The sequence below is a fragment of the Chiloscyllium punctatum genome, chromosome 5, assembly GCF_047496795.1.
Source record: "Chiloscyllium punctatum isolate Juve2018m chromosome 5, sChiPun1.3, whole genome shotgun sequence".
Classification (NCBI taxonomy): domain Eukaryota; kingdom Metazoa; phylum Chordata; class Chondrichthyes; order Orectolobiformes; family Hemiscylliidae; genus Chiloscyllium; species Chiloscyllium punctatum.
In genome coordinates, this window is record NC_092743.1 from 72565318 (window position 1) to 72584310 (window position 18993).

At 40.5% G+C, this 18993-nt stretch overlaps 1 protein-coding gene across 1 annotated transcript in view; it reads left to right on the plus strand.

The window, feature by feature from the left end:
• The window catches only part of LOC140476793 (uncharacterized), a 567118-nt gene that overhangs the window by 169506 nt on the left and 378619 nt on the right, over positions 1 to 18993 (plus strand). Inside the window, exons 20-22 of the mRNA XM_072569588.1 lie at positions 2401 to 2582; positions 2791 to 2877; positions 11796 to 11934. Coding sequence (XP_072425689.1) covers positions 2401 to 2582; positions 2791 to 2877; positions 11796 to 11934 — 408 coding nt within the window. The remainder of the gene's footprint in view (positions 1 to 2400; positions 2583 to 2790; positions 2878 to 11795; positions 11935 to 18993) is intronic.

The window sequence follows — 18993 nt, forward strand, 5'->3', positions numbered from 1 at the left end:
TTTGTTGTTGTTGAGGACAGGGAATGAGTTAGAAAGATTTATTTAACTCCAAATTGATTTTTTTTCCCATGGTTTATAGAGTTATTTTAGCATCCTATACCTCACAGAGATGAATTCAATGCACAGGCTTGCACATAGATATGTTTAATTTCCTTGCTCTCCCACACTTCTTCATTGAGATCAGAGGTTTGAGTATGGATTGTAATCCTTAACTTGAAAGATGAAAATAAACACTAATTACCTTTCAAATATTGTAACCCTCCCTGGTTGTTTGTGCTTTCTGGAGCCTTATTACTGAAAAGTCATCAGATCATAAAACCTACATAATAAAACCAATCCATATGGTGCCATTCTCCATGCAACACTGCACTTTGTAATCTTGTCATTTATCCCTTCAATTTCTTTACAGAGTTGTAAGAGTCCTACAGTGTGGAAACAGGCCCTTTGGCTCAAACTGGTCCATGCTGACCAAAATGTGCCCCACACTAACCCTGTTTCCCTGCACTTAGCCCATACCCTTCTAAGCATTTTGTATTCATGTATTTGTCCAAATGCCATTTAAATGTTGTTAATATACCCAGCTCAACCAGTTCTGCTGACAGCTCATTCCATATGCATACAACCCTCTGTGTAAAAAGTTGCTCCTCTGGTTTCCTTTTAATTTTTCCCCTTTAATGTTAAACTGATGCCTTCTATTACTTCATTAGTTTAGAATGTATTAATATACATATATGATAAATATTTATTTGAAATGATAGGTATTTTTGTAGGTGGAAAGGCAAGTTGTAGAGGGATACAAACAGTTATATTAAGAGATATTGATAGGTTAAGATATTGATAGGCTTAAAGTTGGCGAATTGACTATAATATGGGAAACTGTGAACTGTAATTTGGAAGGGTGAACAAATATTGTTTATCTGTAGAAAAACTGTAGAAAGTTCCAATACAAAGGGACTTGCTGATACTTGTGCAAGATACAGAAAAATCTAGCATATAGGTGCTGCAAGTTATTCATAAAATATTAGCCCATTTCAAGTGATTTGGAGTATACGAGTAGGAACGTCTTACTGCAACTGTACAAGATGCTGGCAAGATCACATCTGGAGTACTATGAGTAGTTTTTGTCGCCGTATTTATGGAAATATATAACTTCATTGAAGGCAGTTCAGAGAATGTTCACTAGAACAATCCCTGATATGGAACAAGTATGTTATGAACAAAGGCTAAACAGGTTTGTATAATTTTACTGTGCAGAAGGAGTTGTGCCCAATATGTTGGTTCTCCTGCTCCTCAGAGGTTGCTTGACCTGCTGTGCTTTTCCAGCACAGCACTCTTGATTTTGACCCATCCTATCTATACTGACTCCCAAAAGAACTACCCAGCCAGTCCTATTGTCCAACAGTATCTCCATAGCCACTGAAATGCATGTCGTTCAAATATATATACAACTCTCTTTTGAAACCTCGTATGAGTCTGCTTCCACCACTCTCCCAGGCAGCTAATTCCAAATCCTAAGAATTTTGAGTAAACAAGTTTCTCCCCATCTCACTCCCAGCTCTCTTAATGACAGTCTTGAAATTGTGCCACCTTGTTACTGACATATCAACCAGTCCAAACAGAATATCCTTTTCTACCTTGTCAAAATTGCTCCTAATTTTGTACACCTCAATATGGTGGGATTCTACATATTGGGGTTTAGAAGAATAAGATGTGATCTCACTGAATCATAGAAGATTTTTAGGTTGACTTGGTTATAACTGAGAGGATGTTTCCCCTCATGGGAAAGTCTAAGACTCAGGATAAAGGGGTGCTAATTTTAGACTGAGCTGAGAGAAATTTCTTTACTCAAAGTTGGGAATCTTTGGAACTCCTTGCCACAGAGAACGGTGGAGGCAGAGACTTTGTGTATATTTAAGGAATAATTGATTCTTGATCAGTATGGAAATCCTGGGTTATGGGAAAGTGACAGGAAAGTTGTCATGAGAAATATGATTCGACTAAATGGCGGAGCAGGCTCAGAGGGCCAAACTGACCGAGTCTTGCTAGGCCATAGCAGATAGCAGCTTAGAGTCAACCACTTGTTCTGAATCTAGAGTCACTTGTTGGTTAGACCAGATAAGCATGACAGATTTCCTTTTCTGAAGGATTTTTTGGAAACCAGACTTTTTTTTTACAACAATTATAATTAATCATTATAATTCCACACATTAATTGAATTTAAATTCCTCCAGCTGTTGAGGTGAAATTGAACCCATATCCCAGATCATTAGACCGAGCCTCTTGGATACTAGTTCAGTGATATTGCAACAATGTGACCATACGTATTCCATGTGATAATGTTCCTTTTTGCTAAGCTTTGTTATTTTTTAATGAGATTTTGTTTTTTTTTTCTGTTGCTAGGAATTTCTAAATTGAACGCTGCTTCTGAGGAGTGGATAGTGGTGACAAAGACGGGTGATTCGGGTACCAATGCCAAAGTTTCCATGTGGGTATATGGTGATAAAGGTATGGCAGGACCGTTGAGGCTTCTGAAAAGCAATAATACCAATATCTTTCTCCCAAATCAAAGTGATGAATTTCAGGTAATCCCATATAACTCTCTCCTTGCTCAAACTTCCAATGCTCGTAGTTGCTCAAAGCACTTAACTATTTCTTTGGAGATTATCAAAATTCATTTCAATTTATTTTCTTAAGAAAGAAAAATATTTTGCTAGTTAAGGAGCTGCTACAGTACTCTGCTCTATTGTTTATTAGCTTAAAAAAACTAAGTAATCTGCTTTCAATCTATAGGTCAGTATGGAAAATGTTGGCCATATCTACAAGATTCGCATTGCACATGATAATACAAATACAAAACCCCACTGGAAGTTGGATAAGGTACATTGTGCATTACAAAAATTGGATTTAGGAAGGGCTTTTGCAATTTTCTTAGTTACTAAGATGATTATTTACATATGTATAACTTATTTCAAAATAAGTTATTGGTATCTTACCTGATACAGCAAATTCGCTGTTAAGAGATCACTGCCTGAAATAAACCTATGGCATAACATTTGAGAACTAGATTCTCCTGCTGTGTGACATGCTAAAAGTTTTGGTTGAAGACCTGGCTATTTTAGCAGATAGAATTCCTCTAAAGGTTTATGACATCATAAAGTGTATACTTGTGAGACTAAACAGCCAAAGGACACTTAGAAAATGCCCTTGTCGACACATCTTGCTAGTTAAGTTGGGACAGCCTGCCTCTCCACTTTTGCTATTTTATTAATCTCACTTCCATTTACCTCCAGCTATGCTTGTATCAGAATGTATTATATATAAAGATGGATGGTTGTGGAGCCTTCAGATCCCAGTTCATAGTGCCATAGAGTCATAGAGATGTACAGCATGGGAACAGACCCTTCGGTCCAACCCGTTCATGTCGAACAGATATCCCAACCCAATCTATTCCCACCTGCCAGCACACAGCCCGTATCCCTCCAAACCCTTCCTATTCATATACCCATCCAAATGCCTCTTAAATGTTGCAATTGTACCAGCCTCCACCACATCCTCTGGCAGCTCATTCCATACACGTACCACCCTCTGCGTGAAAAAGTTGACCCTTAGGTCTCTTTTATATCTTTCCCCTCTCACCCTAAACCTATGCCCTCTAGTTCTGGACTCCCCGACCCCTGGGAAAAGACTTTGCCTATTTACCCTATCCATGCCCCTCATAATTTTGTAAACCTGTATAATGTCACCCCTCAGCCTCCGATGCTCCAAGGAAAACAGACCCAGCCTGTTCAGCCTCTCCCTGTAGCTCAGATCCTCCAACCCTGGCAACATCCTTGTAAATCTTTTCTGAACCCTTTCCATAAGACCATAAGACCATAAGACATAGGAGTGGAAGTAAGGCCATTCGGCCCATCGAGTCCACTCCGCCATTCAATCATGGCTGATGCGCATTTCAGCTCCACTTGCCAGCGTTCTCCCCGTAGCCCTTAATTCCTCTAGACAACAAGAACCTATCAATCTCGGCCTTGAAGACATTTAGCGTCCCGGCTTCCACTGCACTCCGTGGCAATGAATTCCACAGGCCCACCACTCTCTGGCTGAAGAAATGTCTCCGCATTTCCGTTCTGAAATGACCCCCTCTAATTCTAAGGCTGTGTCCACGGGTCCTAGTCTCCTCGCCTAACAGAAACAATTTTCTAGCATCCACCTTTTCAAAGCCATGTATTATTTTGTACGTCTCTATTAGATCTCCCCTTAATCTTCTAAACTCCAACGAATACAACCCCAGTATCCTCAGCCGTTCCTCATATGCTAGACCTGTCATTCCAGGGATCATCCGTGTGAATCTCCGCTGGACACGTTCCAGTGCCAGTATGTCCTTCCTGAGGTGTGGGGACCAAAACTGGACACAGTACTCCAAATGGGGCCTAACCAGAGCTTTATAAAGTCTCATAACATCTTTCCAATAGGAAGGGGACCAGAATTGCATGCAATATTCCAACAGTGGCCTAACCAATGTCCTATACACCTGCAACAAAGACCTCCCAACTCCTCTACTCAATACTCTGACCAATAAAGGAAAGCATACCAAACGCATTCTTCACTATCCTATCTACCTGCACTCCAAAGGTCTCTTTGTTCAGCAACACTCCGAAGACCTTACCATTTAGTATATAAGTCCTACTAAGATTTGCTTTCCCAAAATGCAGCACCTTGCATTTATCTGAATTAAACTCCATCTGCCACTTCTCAGCCCATCTGGTCCAGATCCTGTTGTAATCTGAGGTAACCCTCTTCGCTGTCCACCACACCTCCAATTTTGGTGTCATCTGCAAACTTACTAACTGTACCTCTTATGCTCACATCCAAATCATTTATGGAAATGACAAAAAGTAGAGGGCCCAGCACCGATCCTTGTGGCACTCCACTGGTCACAGGCCTCCAGTCTGAAAAACAACCCTCCAATACCCTCTGTCTTCTACCTTTGAGGCAGTTCTGTCTCCAAATGGCTAGTTCTCCCTGTATTCCATGAGATCTAACCTTGCTAATCAGTCTCCCATGGGGAACCTTGTCGAACGCCTCACTGAAATCCATATAGATCACATCTACTGCTCTGCCCTCATCAATCTTCTTTGTTACTTCTTCAAAAAACGCAATCAAGTTTGTGAGACATGATTTCCCACGCACAAAGCCATGTTGACTATCCTGAATCAGTCCTTGCCTTTCCAAACACATGTACATTCTGTCCCTCAGGATTCCCTCCAACAACTTGCCCACCACTGAGGTCACGCTCACCGGTCTATAGTTCCCTGGCTTGTCTTTATACCCTTCATAAACATTGGCACCACGTTTGCCAACCTCCAGTGTTCTGGCACTTCACCTGTGACTATCGATGATACAAATATCTCAGCAAGAGGCCCAGCAATCACTTCTCTAGCTTCCCACAGAGTTCTTGGGTACACCTGATCAGGTCCTGGGGATTTATCCACCTTTAACTGTTTCAAGACATCCGGCACTTCCTCCTCTGTAAACTGGACATTTTGCAAGATGTCACCATCTATTTCCCTACAGTCTATATCTTCCATATCCTTTTCCACAGTAACTACTAATGCAAAATATTCATTTCGTATTTCTCCCATTTCTGTGGCTCCACACAAAGGCGGCCTTGCTGATCTTTGAAGGGCCCTATTCTCTCCCTGGTTACCCTTTTGTCCTTAATATATTTGTAAAAACCCTTTGTATTCTCCTTAATTCTATTTGCCAAAGCTATCTCGTGTCCCCGTTTTGCCCTCCTGATTTCCCTCTTAAGTATATGCCTACTTTCTTTATACTCTTCTAAGGATTCACTCGATTTATCCTGTCTATACCTGACATATGCTTCCTTCTTTTTCTTAACCAAACCCTCAATTTCTTTAGTCATCCAGCATTCCCTATACAGGAATATACTTTCTCTGGATTCTTGTTATCTCATTTCTGAAGGCTTCCCATTTTCCAGCTGTTCCTTTACCTGCAAACATCTGCCTTCAATCAGCTTTCAAAAGTTCTTGCCTAATACCATCAAAATTGGCCTTTCTCCAATTTAGAACTTCAACTTTTAGATCTGGTCTATCCTTTTCCATCACTATTTTAAAATGAATAGAATTATGGTCACTGGTCCCAAAGTGCTCCCCCACTGACACCACAGTCACCTGCCCTGCCTATTTCCCAAGAGTAGGTCAAGTTTTGCACCTTCTCCAGTATGTGCATCCACATACTGAATCAGAAAATTGTCTTGTACTCACTTAAGAAATTCCTCTCCATCTAAATCTTTAACACTATGGCAGTCCCAGTCGATGTTTGGAAAGTTAAAATCCCCTACCACAACTATCCTATTATTCTTACAGATAGCTGAGATCTCCTTACAAGTTTGTTTCTCAATTTCCCTCTGACTATTAGGGGGCCTATAATACAGTCCCAATAAGGTGAGCATCCCTTTCTTATTAGTTCCACCCAAATAACTTCCCTGGATGTATTTCCAGGAATATCCTCCCTCAGCACAGCTGTAATGCTATCCCTTATCAAAAATGCCAATCCCCCTCCTCTCTTGCCTCCCTTTCTATCCTTCCTGTAGCATTTGTATCCTGGAACATTTAAGCTGCCATTCCTGCCCATCCCTGAGCCATGTTTCTGTAATTGCTATGATATCCCAGTCCCATGTTCCTAACCATGCCCTGAGTTCATCTGCCTTCCCTGTTAGGCCCCTTGCATTGAAATAAATACAGTTTAATTTATTAGTCCTACCTTGTCCCTGCCTGCCCTGACTGTTTGACTCACTTCTGTTCTCAGCTGTACCCGTCTCAGATCGATCTCTTTCCTCACTATCTCCCTCTCCCCCATGAGAATATTCTGCACCCTCTCTGAGGCCTCCTTGATCCTGGCGCCAGGGAAACAACACACCATTCTGCTTTTTCGCTGCTGGCCACAGAAACGTCTGTCTGTACCTTTGACTACAGAATCCCCTAACACAATTGATCTCTTGGAAGCCGACGTACCCCTCATTGCATTAGAGCCAGTCTCAATACTAGAAACCTGGCTGTTCGTGCTACGTTCCCCTGAGAATCCATCACCCCTTACATTTTCCAAAACAGCATACCTGTTTGAAATGGATATATCCACAAAAGCCTCCTGCCCTAGGTGCTGACCTCTCTCACCCTTCCTGGAGTTAACCCATCTACGTGACTGTATCTGAGACTTTCCCCCCTTCCTATAACTGCCATCCATCACATACTGTTGCTGTTGCAAATTCCTCATCGCTTTTATCTGTCTCTCCAACTGATCCACTCGATCTGATAAGATTCACATCCAACAGCATTTATGGCAGATATAATCCGCAGTAACCCTTAAACTCTCTTTAAACTCCCACATCTGACAAGAAGTGCATATCACTGCAAAGGCCATTTTTGCTCCTTCACAATCTACAGACCCAGAAAATAACACCGTCTTATTCCTCTACAAACACTGCCCCAGGTTAAATTAATAGCTATGTCTTATATTTTAAGTTTAATCAAGAGACTTATCTCCAAAAACATATAATCAAGAAAGAATCCACTATATTCACTACTGCACCTTTCTCTTGGACAGACTTAAAACAACAATTAACTTATCTGATTCTGTGCTGTGAACTTCGCCCAACAGTTCCTCCAAGATTAGTTGTGAATTTCACTGTTCGTTAATTTTCCCAGATGCACTCCGATGTCCAGCGATACACGAATTCAAACAGCACAGGTGGTAACTGTGCAGCTTCTCTATCTCTCTCTCTCTCTCTCTCCCTCTCTATCTACTGCACTGTCCTTACCACATGCTTCCTTTGTCTCTCTCTCTCTCTCTTTCTACTGCACTGTCCTCACCACATGCTTCCTTTGTCTGTCTCTCTCTCTCTCTCTCTCTACTGCACTGTCCTCACCACATGCTTCCTTTGTCTGCTCTTCTCCTGTTTAAACTGCTGTTGGTTTGCCTTTTTTTTCCCCAAAGTTCCAAAACAATGCAACAGCACATAAAACAGTAATTACTGCTCCTGGAATTCGAGGAAATCACCTCCAGCACCTGAAATACCTCAAAAAAAAATGAGCAGCTCTTACAGCCAGAAATTTTTCCCGTCCTTCATCTTGGATTACCCAGAAATTCAAAATGTCCATAAGCAATTAGAATGAGCAGTTCTGCTTTAGTCCTCCCTCTTACCTTCTACAAATCTTTTCATTGAGACTGTTGCATTATAACAACTATTGCAGATTTTGTACTTCTCTCACATACTCTAATCTAGCATGCTAGTATTTTCATGGCATAACCATCAAATCTTAGATTAGATTAGATTAGATTCCCTACAGTGTGGAAACAGACCCTTTGGCCCCACAAATCCACAGCGACCCTCCGAACAGCAACCCACCCAGACCTATTGCCCTACATTTACCCCTGTCTAATCCATCTAACACTGTGGGCAATTTAGCATGGCCAAAGAGCTGTTTCTGTGGCTGTTGATATAACTTCAGGACAGTTTGTTACCTCCCTGGTCTTCAGTTCGAGGGTATCACAGAATAGGTTAGGGTGAATGGCCTGAGGTCATCTCCCACTTAGTGCTAATGACATAGGTGGTCTTGCATAAGAATTTTAAAAGTTTTGAGAAGATTTATAGCTCAGGTTGAGATTTTGGAAGTAGGTTTGCTCGCTGAACTTGGAGGTTCATTTCCAGACATTTCATTACCTTACTAGGTAATATCTTCAGTAGGCCTCAGGCAAAGCAATGCTGAAAATTCCTGCTTTCTATTTATATGTTTGGGTTTCTTTGGGTTGGTGATGTCATTTCCTGTGGTTATTTCCTGTGATGAAGTCACTTCCTGTTCCTGTTCTCAGGGGGTGGTAGATGGGGTCTAACTTGATGTGTTTGTTGATAGAGTTCTGGTTGGAATGCTATGCTTCTAGGAATTCTTGTGCATGTCTTTGTTTGGCTTGGTCTAAGATGGATGTGTTGTCCCAATCGAAGTGGTGTCCTTCCTCATCCATATGTGAGGATGCTAGTGAGAGAGAGTCATGTCTTTTTGTGGCTAGTTGGTGTTCATGTATCCTGGTGGCTAGTAACAAACACTACATTGGACAAACAGGCATTGCTTTACATGAGGCCCACTGAAGATGTTACCTAGTAAGGTAATGAAACATCTGGAAATGAACCTCCAAGCTCAGCGAGCAAACTTACATCCTGAAGAATTTTGGAAGCTAGGACAAAAATTAGCTAGCAGCATCTCTAAGCAAGAAATCTCTTGATTGCTTTGGGTGCCATGATTAAGTAAGTACAGAATTTGAAAGACAGCTGGATACATGGCTGGAAAATTGTATAGGAGGAAGGCACACAACAGATTTGGGGAAGTTACTGGCCACGGATTCAAAAACACAGTTACGATATGGATGCAAAATTTACATGAGGGGTTTGAAACAAAGGGTAATCATTAATGGGTATTTTTCAGGCTGGAGGAAGGTTTATAATGGATTTTCACGGTTCTTCAGTATTACAATCCCATGCTTTTCTTGATCTATACATATGTAAATGATCTAGATCTTCCTGTGCAGCTGACAGTTTCAAACTTTGCTGATGACATGTAGCTTAGGAGAATTAGAATCTGTGAGGAAGGCAGTGTAGAACCTTAAAAGGATGCTGATGAGTTGGTGGACTGGGCGGGTAGTTGGAAGATAGAGTTCACTGTTGAGAAATGTAAAGCGATTCGCTTGTGTATAAAGATAATGGTGATGGCATAAAATAAAGCACACTATTTTATGAGTTATACAAGAGGAGAGAGCTAGATATCTATGTACTAAGTCACTAAAGATGGCAAGACAGGCAGAAAGAACTGTGAACAAAACATACAGTATGCTAGGCTTTATTAATAGGGACATCGTACAAGATTAGGGAGATTTTGATGAGTATATAGGACACTTATTAAACCTGACCTGGAGTATCGTAGACAGGTATCTGGGTGAATGTGAATGTATTGGAGAGAGTGCAGAAGATATTTACAAGGCTAAGAGGAGATTTGATACAATATTTCAAAGCATCAAGGGTTTTAACAGAGTAGATTGGAAGAAACTGTTCTCAGTCAAAAAAGAATCAAGAACAGAAGACATGATTTTTGTGATTTGCAAAAGAAACAATATGATTTGAGGAAAACCAAAATCACACAGCGACTGGTCAGGGTCTGGATTGCACAGTCGATCAGTCTAGTGGAGGCACATTCAATCAAGGCAATCAAGGAGACAGTAGATGATTATTTAACTATAAATAATGTTCAGGGTTAGGAGAAAAAAGCAAACACTCAAGATGCCCAGGTGCAGACATGATGGGCAAATTGACCTCCTTCTGTACCATTACACATATCATAAGAATACGTTATTCTGTTTCATTTCTTCTATGCTTGGGTAATGTTACCTTTTGACATTTCAAGAAATGTTACATTTAGTTTCTAAATTAGTTCAAAATTTACAAATTATTTTTGTGCATGCAAATTAACAGTACTGCTTATGCATTAACAATTGGCTGATCCATTTATTTGAAACACAAGAAGCTTCTATATTCCTCTCTCTTCAGTTGCTGATCTCCTTCACCAACCTGTGATGATCCAAGCAGTCTCCAGCAATGATCTTTTATTACTTTCACACTTTCAAGCAGATACCTGTGAACCTGGCCAGCTTCAGGATGCTAAAATTGTGCAAGAATTTACAATCAAATATTAATATTAAATTTAGTAAGACCTCAACTTATTCAACATTTCCACTATGCCTCTGCAATCAAACTCAGTTTTGTCCTCCCCCACCCCTAAATATTTGGAGCCTATGGTAATTCTTAGAAAGATAAGTCTTGGTAGAAATACCATTTCTGTAATTCATATTATTTACACGAATGATAAAGAAATTACAGCTGGTGAGCACACATAGAACATAGAACATAGAACATAGAACATAGAACAATACAGCACAGAACAGGCCCTTCGGCCCACGATGTTGTGCCGAATTTCTAACCTAGATTAAGCACCCATCCATGTACCTATCCAAATGCCGCTTAAAGGTCGCCAATGATTCTGACTCTACCACTCCCATGGGCAGCGCATTCCATGCCCCCACCACTCTCTGGGTAAAGAACCCACCCCTGACATCTCCCCTATACCTTCCACCCTTCACCTTAAATTTATGTCCCCTTGTAACACTCTGTTGTACCCGGGGAAAAAGTTTCTGACTGTCTACTCTATCTATTCCTCTGATCATCTTATAAACCTCTATCAAGTCACCCCTCATCCTTCGCCGTTCCAACGAGAAAAGGCCGAGAACTCTCAACCTATCCTCGTACGACCTACTCTCCATTCCAGGCAACATCCTGGTAAATCTTCTCTGCACCCTCTCCAAAGCTTCCACATCTTTCCTAAAGTGAGGCGACCAGAACTGCACACAGTACTCCAACTGTGGCCTAACCAAAGTCCTGTACAGCTGCAACATCACTTCACGACTCTTGAATTCAATCCCTCTGCTAATGAACGATAATACTCCATAGGCCTTCTTACAAACTCTATCCACCTGAGTGGCAACCTTCAAAGATCTATGTACATAGACCCCAAGATCCCTCTGTTCCTCCACCTGACCAAGAACCCTACCATTAACCCTGTATTCCGAATGGAATTCCACAGCTACCAATTGGTACAATGTTAGAAAAGTAATCTCATGTTGTTAAATGCAGGATGAATTTTACATATAAATATATCCATTGAGATACATTTTTATTCCAGGTATTGATGAAATGTGTAAATAGCGGAAAGATTTTGAACTTTAATGCAGATCGATGGTTATCGACAGAACATGATGATGGAGATGTTGTGCGTGAATTTCCTCTTATAAGAGAAAGTGATGGGCAGCCAGTCTATCCAGGTATGGTAATTCCCATTGAGCTAGTTATCAGTGTTTTGCCAGCTAGGGTAACTAATGAAAATATTAGCTGTTTGAGAATTTCAATTTTTTGAAATTTCACACATCTAATGAGAATTTAAACTTAGAATCATAACCATTTTAATGCCCATTGCATGGAATGACAGACAAGTATGAATTTATTATATGTTTTTACTATCCATTTGCTTAATAACATTAAATCTTGATGCAAAATCTTTTTTACTAGTATCGTTATTCTTTTCTGTTAAACGATGGACTGAAATGGAACACAATACAATATGTGTTTGCACGTGACAATTGGATCTGATTTGGGAAAACTAACAGTATTTTGGGCAACTGGTTCCTGTCCATTGACTTCTACGTTTCTCTCCACATTCGGCTGCATGCACCCAAAACACTTGCGAGAGATTGGTTGTTGAATGCCTTATATAAATTATTCAATGAGTGATTTTTAAAAAAAATTATCACCACAATCAAAGAGTACTATAAGACTGTGCTCTTGTTGGAGAGAGATAAGTGATAGTGATTTCACCTGAGGGTCACAATACTTCAGGCAAGGTGTAAAGTTGATTATGAGGTAGCTTCATGATGGCCTTGGGTGGTATAGGAATTGAACATGCGCTATTAGCATCACTTTACTTACCATCCATCCATCCCAATGAATTAACCGATTCCAACGAGCAATGTTAACATCGTGATGGAAGCTGCAATTTTGAATCAGGCTTGAGCTGAAAGAGAAACGAAAACTTAAGGTTCTTGGGAAAACTAAAGTTAGAACAAAAACTGAAAAGAAAACTTTAGATTTTTAAGTAAACTGAAGCAATTTGTGACAACCTGAAGTCACAGAGCAATTTGAGATCAGGACAACAGTGGAAAGAGGCAATACAAAGGTTGGATCAAGGAACAGAGATAAAGGAAAATAAGGTTACTGTTGCTGTTTCAGTTTTGTTTAAAGGTACGTTTATATGGCGTCAATGTTACTTGCCAATTGTTATTCTAAACCTGGATATTACCCAGATCTTGCTTCATTTTGAAATAGACTGCTTCAGTATCTAAAAAAACATTGTACAATGTTGTGGTTCTGTTCGCCGAGCTGGGAATTTGTCTTGCAAACGTTTCGTCCCCTGTCTAGGTGACATCCTCAGTGCTTGGGAGCCTCCTGTGAAGCGCTTCTGTGCTGTTTCCTCCGGCATTTAAAGTGGCCTGTCTCTGCCGCTTCCGGTTGTCAGTTCCAGCTGTCCGCTGTAGTGGACGGTGTATTGGGTCCAGGTCGATGTGTTTGTTGATAGAGTCTGTGGATGAGTGCCATACCTCTAGGAATTCCCTGGCTGTTCTCTGTTTGGCTTGCCCTATAATGGTAGTGTTGTCCCAGTCGAATTCATGTTGCTTGTCATCTGTGTGTGTGGCTACTAAGGATAGCTGGTCGTGTCGTTTCGTGGCTAGTTGGTATTCATGGATACGGATATGTTCATATACAGAACCACAACAACGAGCACCTGAGCTACAAATCTTCTCCCAAACTTTGAACATTGTACAATCATCAGTGAACATTTCCATTTCAAACCTTAAAGATACTGAGTAGGTCATTGAAGCAGCTGAAGATAATTGGGCTGAGGACACTACCCTGAGGGATTCCTACAGCTATGTCCTGGTGCTGAGATGACTGACCTCCAATCATAATTTATTGTGGCAGGGCAGTTTTCCCCCAATTTCCATCGACATGGTTTTGCTCGGGATTCTTGACACTACACCCAGTCAAATGTATCCCTTACGTACAGAGCATTCACTCACCTCTGGAATTCAGCTGCTTTCTCCATGTTTGAACCAAGGCTGTAATGAGGTGAGGAGAGATAACTTCAGCATAACTCGAACTGGGCATCATTGCACAGCTTATTGCTGAGTTCTGCTTGGTAGCACTGTTGATGACCCATTCTCTCACTTTACTGATGCTTTGAGAGTAGACTGATGGGATGATTTGCTAGTTTGGACTGTCACACTCTTTGTATGTGGACATACCTGAGCAATTTTCAACATTGTCAGATAGATCCCAGGGTTTAGCTGTGCAAGAACAGCTCAGCTAGGGTGCTGCAGGTTCTGGAGCACGAGTCTTCGGTAATATTGTCAAATTTGTCTGGGACAACCTCATCTTTAGTATTCATTGCTTCCAGCCATTTCTTGATTTCACATAGAATGAATATAGTTCACATGGAGACATTCGTGGAACCTTCTTCTCCAGTAAGTTGTTCAATTATCTGCAACTATTCATGACTAGTGACATTCCTGATGAATTGCTTACGCTCGAAACGTTGACTTTCCTGCTCCTTGGATGCTGCCTGACCAACTGTGCTTTTCAAACACCACACTTTTTTTGATTGATCTCCAGCATTCGCAGTCCTCACTTTCTCCCACTATTCATGACTGAATGAGCAAGGACTGCAGAATTTAGGTGGGCGGCACGGTGGCATAGTGGTTAGCACTGCTGCCTCACAGCGCCAGAGACCCGGGTTCAATTCCCGCCTCAGACTGTGTGGAGTTGGCACATTCTCCCCGTGTCTGCGTGGGTTTCCTCCAGGTGCTCCGGTTTCCTCCCACAGTCCAAAAATGTGCAAATCAGGTGAATTGGCCATGCTAAATTGCCCGTAGTGTTAGGTAAGGGGTAGATGTAGGGGTATGGGTGGGATGCGCTTCGGCGGGGCAGTGTGGACTTGTTGGGCCAAAGGGCCTGTTTCCACACTGTAAGTAATCTAAAAAATTTAGATCTAGTCCATCAATTGTGGAGTTGTTTAGCTCTGTCTATCTAGTTGTTGCTTATACTATTTGGAATGCACGTAGTTCTGTTTTTTTTTTGGACTCATCAGGTTGAGACCTCAATTTTAAGATTCCCTGGTGATCACTTTTATTGATACACTAATGGACAGATGCGCCTGTAGCAGGCAAATATACGTCATGTATATTTTCTCAAGATATACATGTTCTCTCAAGACCTTCAACTAATTGAAGCAGCAATATTCTTTAGGGCTCAACCAGCTCAGTCAATAGTGGTTCTACCCAACCATAATTCGTGGTGAGCATCCATTCTATGCACTTGCTACCCCTGTTTCCTGCAAGTGCTCTTCAACATGGAGGAACATTGATTTTCCCATGGAGAGATTGGGTTTTTTTTGGGAGGTAGGAGAATAGTATGTGATATTAAGCAGGATGTTTCCTTGCCCATGTTTGACCCGATACCGTGAGACTTCAGATTTAATGTTGAAGACTCTTAATTAAATTCCTTCCTGACTGAATACCATAATGCTGCCACCTCTGCAGGATCTGTACTTCTGGTGAGACAGGACAAAGACGACCTGTGCCACTGTACTGTGTACAGTTGTGATGTGACTACGTGTAGCTTACAGTAATTGTTGATGTACTTTCTCCTTTCCCCATTGTATTCTCCTTTTGAAGAGATGGGGCTCTTAGCTGAGATAAGCTTGGAGAAATGTGCGTAATCCAACATAGATGCTTATCTCCTGCCCTTGTAACTGACATCTACTCTTACTCAGTGGTGAAGTCTGGAGCACTTGGTGAAAACCCAAATATCTGACTAATGGGCTCACTGACTTGAGATTATCTGACCTGGAATGCACTCTGTAGCAGTTCTGTTGCAGTGCACCCTGTAAAGAAATTTGTTCATTTGAGGATTTGTCATTAGTCATCTCCAGTAGCTTCAGCTGCACATGTGAAAGTCTGGAAAGACGGAATACATAAATAAATATTTGTCTTAGCAAGATTAAAAAGAAAAGTTGCAAGTTATTGTTATGTTTATAATAAGAGCAGCATGGTGGCTCAGTAGTTAGCACTGCTGCCTCACAGCGCTAGAGACCCGGGTTCGAATCCTGCCTCAGATGACTGTCTATGTGGAGTTTGCACATTCTCCCTGTATCTGCATGGGTTTCTTTCGGATGCTCCAGTTTCCTTCCTCAATCCAAAAATATGCAGGTTAGAAGAATTGGCCATGCTAAATAGTCCATAGTACTCAGGGATTTGTAGATTAGGTGTATTAGCCTGGGCTAAATGTAGGGGAATGGGTCTAGGTGGGCTACTTTTCAGAGGGTTGATGTGAATTTGTTGGGCCGGAGGGCCTGTTTCCATGCTCCAGTGATTCTATATATTAATTCTATAATTGCAATGGTTATTAATTTGCAGATGGCTTTTATTTAATTATGTCACAGGTAGCAAGGAAATTCCTATCTATCCATTTGTGATAGCCAAGAATGTGAAACCTTCAATGATTTCCATTGAAGTTAATTAATAAAACTGAAATTTCTGCAAAGCAAGGATGTTTTGCCTGAAACAAGTGCATATTAACCAAACGTAATAGTTATGAAAAGGATCAGTATTTAATCCTGCCTTTTTGCAGTTAATATTTATTTACCAAGTGATCAGCTATGGTGTGCAATCTACTGTAACTCTTCACTTCCAGAAGGAAAATCTGAAGAAGAAAGAAAGAATGAGCTGGCTACACATAAACACAATGCTGCAGCTTTTAACTGTCCAGTCTATGGGTAGGCTTCCTCTGGTTAACTCCTTTTTCACATGATGTCTACAGAATTCTCTAAACAAAAGGTCCTTTTACCATTTTACCCAGTAGATTGCTGAGGATGAGTCATGGGGAAGATACATGAAACTATGTGAAGATGATGATGACGAGTGGCAGTGTTGAATTGTTAGATTGCAGTGTGAGGAAGTCTATTGAAAGAGAAGAATTGATGGACATGCAAGTAGGTGTGAGAAGTTATTGAGATGAGATTGCAGAGAATGGAATAGGATGATGAGTACTAAAAGTCATTTGTCATTATATTCATCTTTCCTGATCCGGATTGATTAATGAAATGCATCTTATAAAGAATTCAGAGCAAACCATTACACTCCTGTTTCTGGCCTTCTCTGCAACACCCCTGCCATCTTATGTTTCAGCTTATGGTTTCTTCCTTCATTTACTTTGGAAAATATTTTTCTTCTCAGTAGCACATCCAGGGCAGTGTTAATGACATGATCAGAAGCCTGAGAACTTGTGGACTCAATTTTGACACTTCCAATTTTCTTATTGCTAACACCAACCCCTTCAACCTGCAACATTGGATTGTTACTTTATCTACTAGATTTGAAATTCCATCATTCATGCCTAAATCACGTCTGCAGCCACTAGTTGGTTGGGAAATCAGGAAGGATTATTTTAATGGGATGGCTGCAATTGCTTTAAAATCTCTTTTAAAACTTACTGAACTCTCCACAGCTGTGCTTCTGTGAGATGTGAGTTTAAAAGTTGAGCACATTATAATAAAGACTCATACTTGCAACTAATAATGCCATCACACACATCTGCTCAGATCTTTTCTATTCAAGTGCAAAACTCAGATTTTTTTTATGGTTAAACAGAGTTCTTGAATGGTGTGTGTGTTTTGGGTTATGTCTTCACAGGCCATGATCTGATTGAATTGCAGAATAAATTCTGCTCCCATGTCTGACCTTAATAAAGGTTGTTTTAGGTCTTACACTAGAGGGATTGTTGATGGAAATATCTTTAAGGGAAATTAGAAAGTAACAGTAGAAAAAACTGAACCATCCTTAACGGGAAGGCCAGAATGTCCAGTTGTGGGTGGAGCAATCATATCAGTCCAAAGGAAGCACATCTCCGTTGTGGCAGCAGGGTACCACAAAATGAAGCATTAAGACCCCGTAAAAATAACCTGTTGGGTATATAGACTTTGGTAAATCTTTTCACTAACTGAAATCTCTGACAGCAAAAGCCAATTTTCAACATGTTTGATGAATAGGAGCTAATCTTTTAGAGCTTGTCCTGGCCTAGATGACTCCAACAAAATAAAGGCACGATTGTTACTGCTGGGGTATCTCACATACACTGCATTAATCTAATCTGTAGTCCAGCATGGTCTGTGCTGTGGTGGAATGAAAGACTCACCTAATGAATATATTTCACCAGGTTACTCATGAATGCTTAATTGCTAGATGTCTGCCATCATTAAAACCTTGTCATAATAAAACCTAAAATATGATACACTTTAATTATGTTAGACCATTTTACTTGCTGTTCTCAAAACAGCTCTAGCACATTTTCTCAAACCATTGAACTTGTTTTCTATTGCTACATGGATGTAGCCACATATGTTCACATATTAATCTATCGTCTCTCATGCACAGTGCACATTGAACTAAATAAGAGATCCTCTCAACCTGAGAAATAGTTGTTTCCTTTGGCTGCACCTTCTCTAGCTGCACATCTAGACTTACTTTAGTGAAGGACAACTTCACTATTTGCATCTGTAAAATGATCTCATATCAGGAAATCGTGATTCAAGTAACATGACATTCTAAATACTGTTGAATTCCAAACCTATCATTTCCATAGTTTCTTCTTGCAGTTTCTGTCTGGACTATATCTAAATTTTTTCTTTAGGTTATTTCCTTTAATAAGCAGGCTGTACAGCATATTCTTCAAGTTTAGAAATGCAAGTTAACTACAGCTGAAAAGTTAGCAATTCTGTAGTGGCCAGTTTTACAAACGGAAGGTAAACATTCACAAACAAAAATAGAAGTTGTGATCACCTCTCATTTTTTAAAACTCTTGAGAATATACCCCCAGTATGAGATCTTCATAGGATAATGGCACCATCTTGTGAACAAGTCTGGTGAATGTTCATTGCACTCTCTCTACGACAATAATATCTTTCCTAAGGTGAGGCGACAAAAACCATGCATGATACTCCAGGTGCAGTCTAACCAATATTCTATCAAATTGAAACAAGACTTTACTACTTCTGTTCTCAAATTGCCTTATGATAAAGTTTAACATTCCATTAACTGTCCTAATAATTTTGACCTGCCTGTTGGCCTCCAGTGACTTACTGACAAAGTCTCTTTGCAATCTACATTTTCCAACCTGTCACCACATAAGAAATACTATGTATATCTGTTCTTCGACCAATGTGGATAACCTCTCAGTTTTCAACATTAACTTCCATCTGTCATGTTCTTATCCAA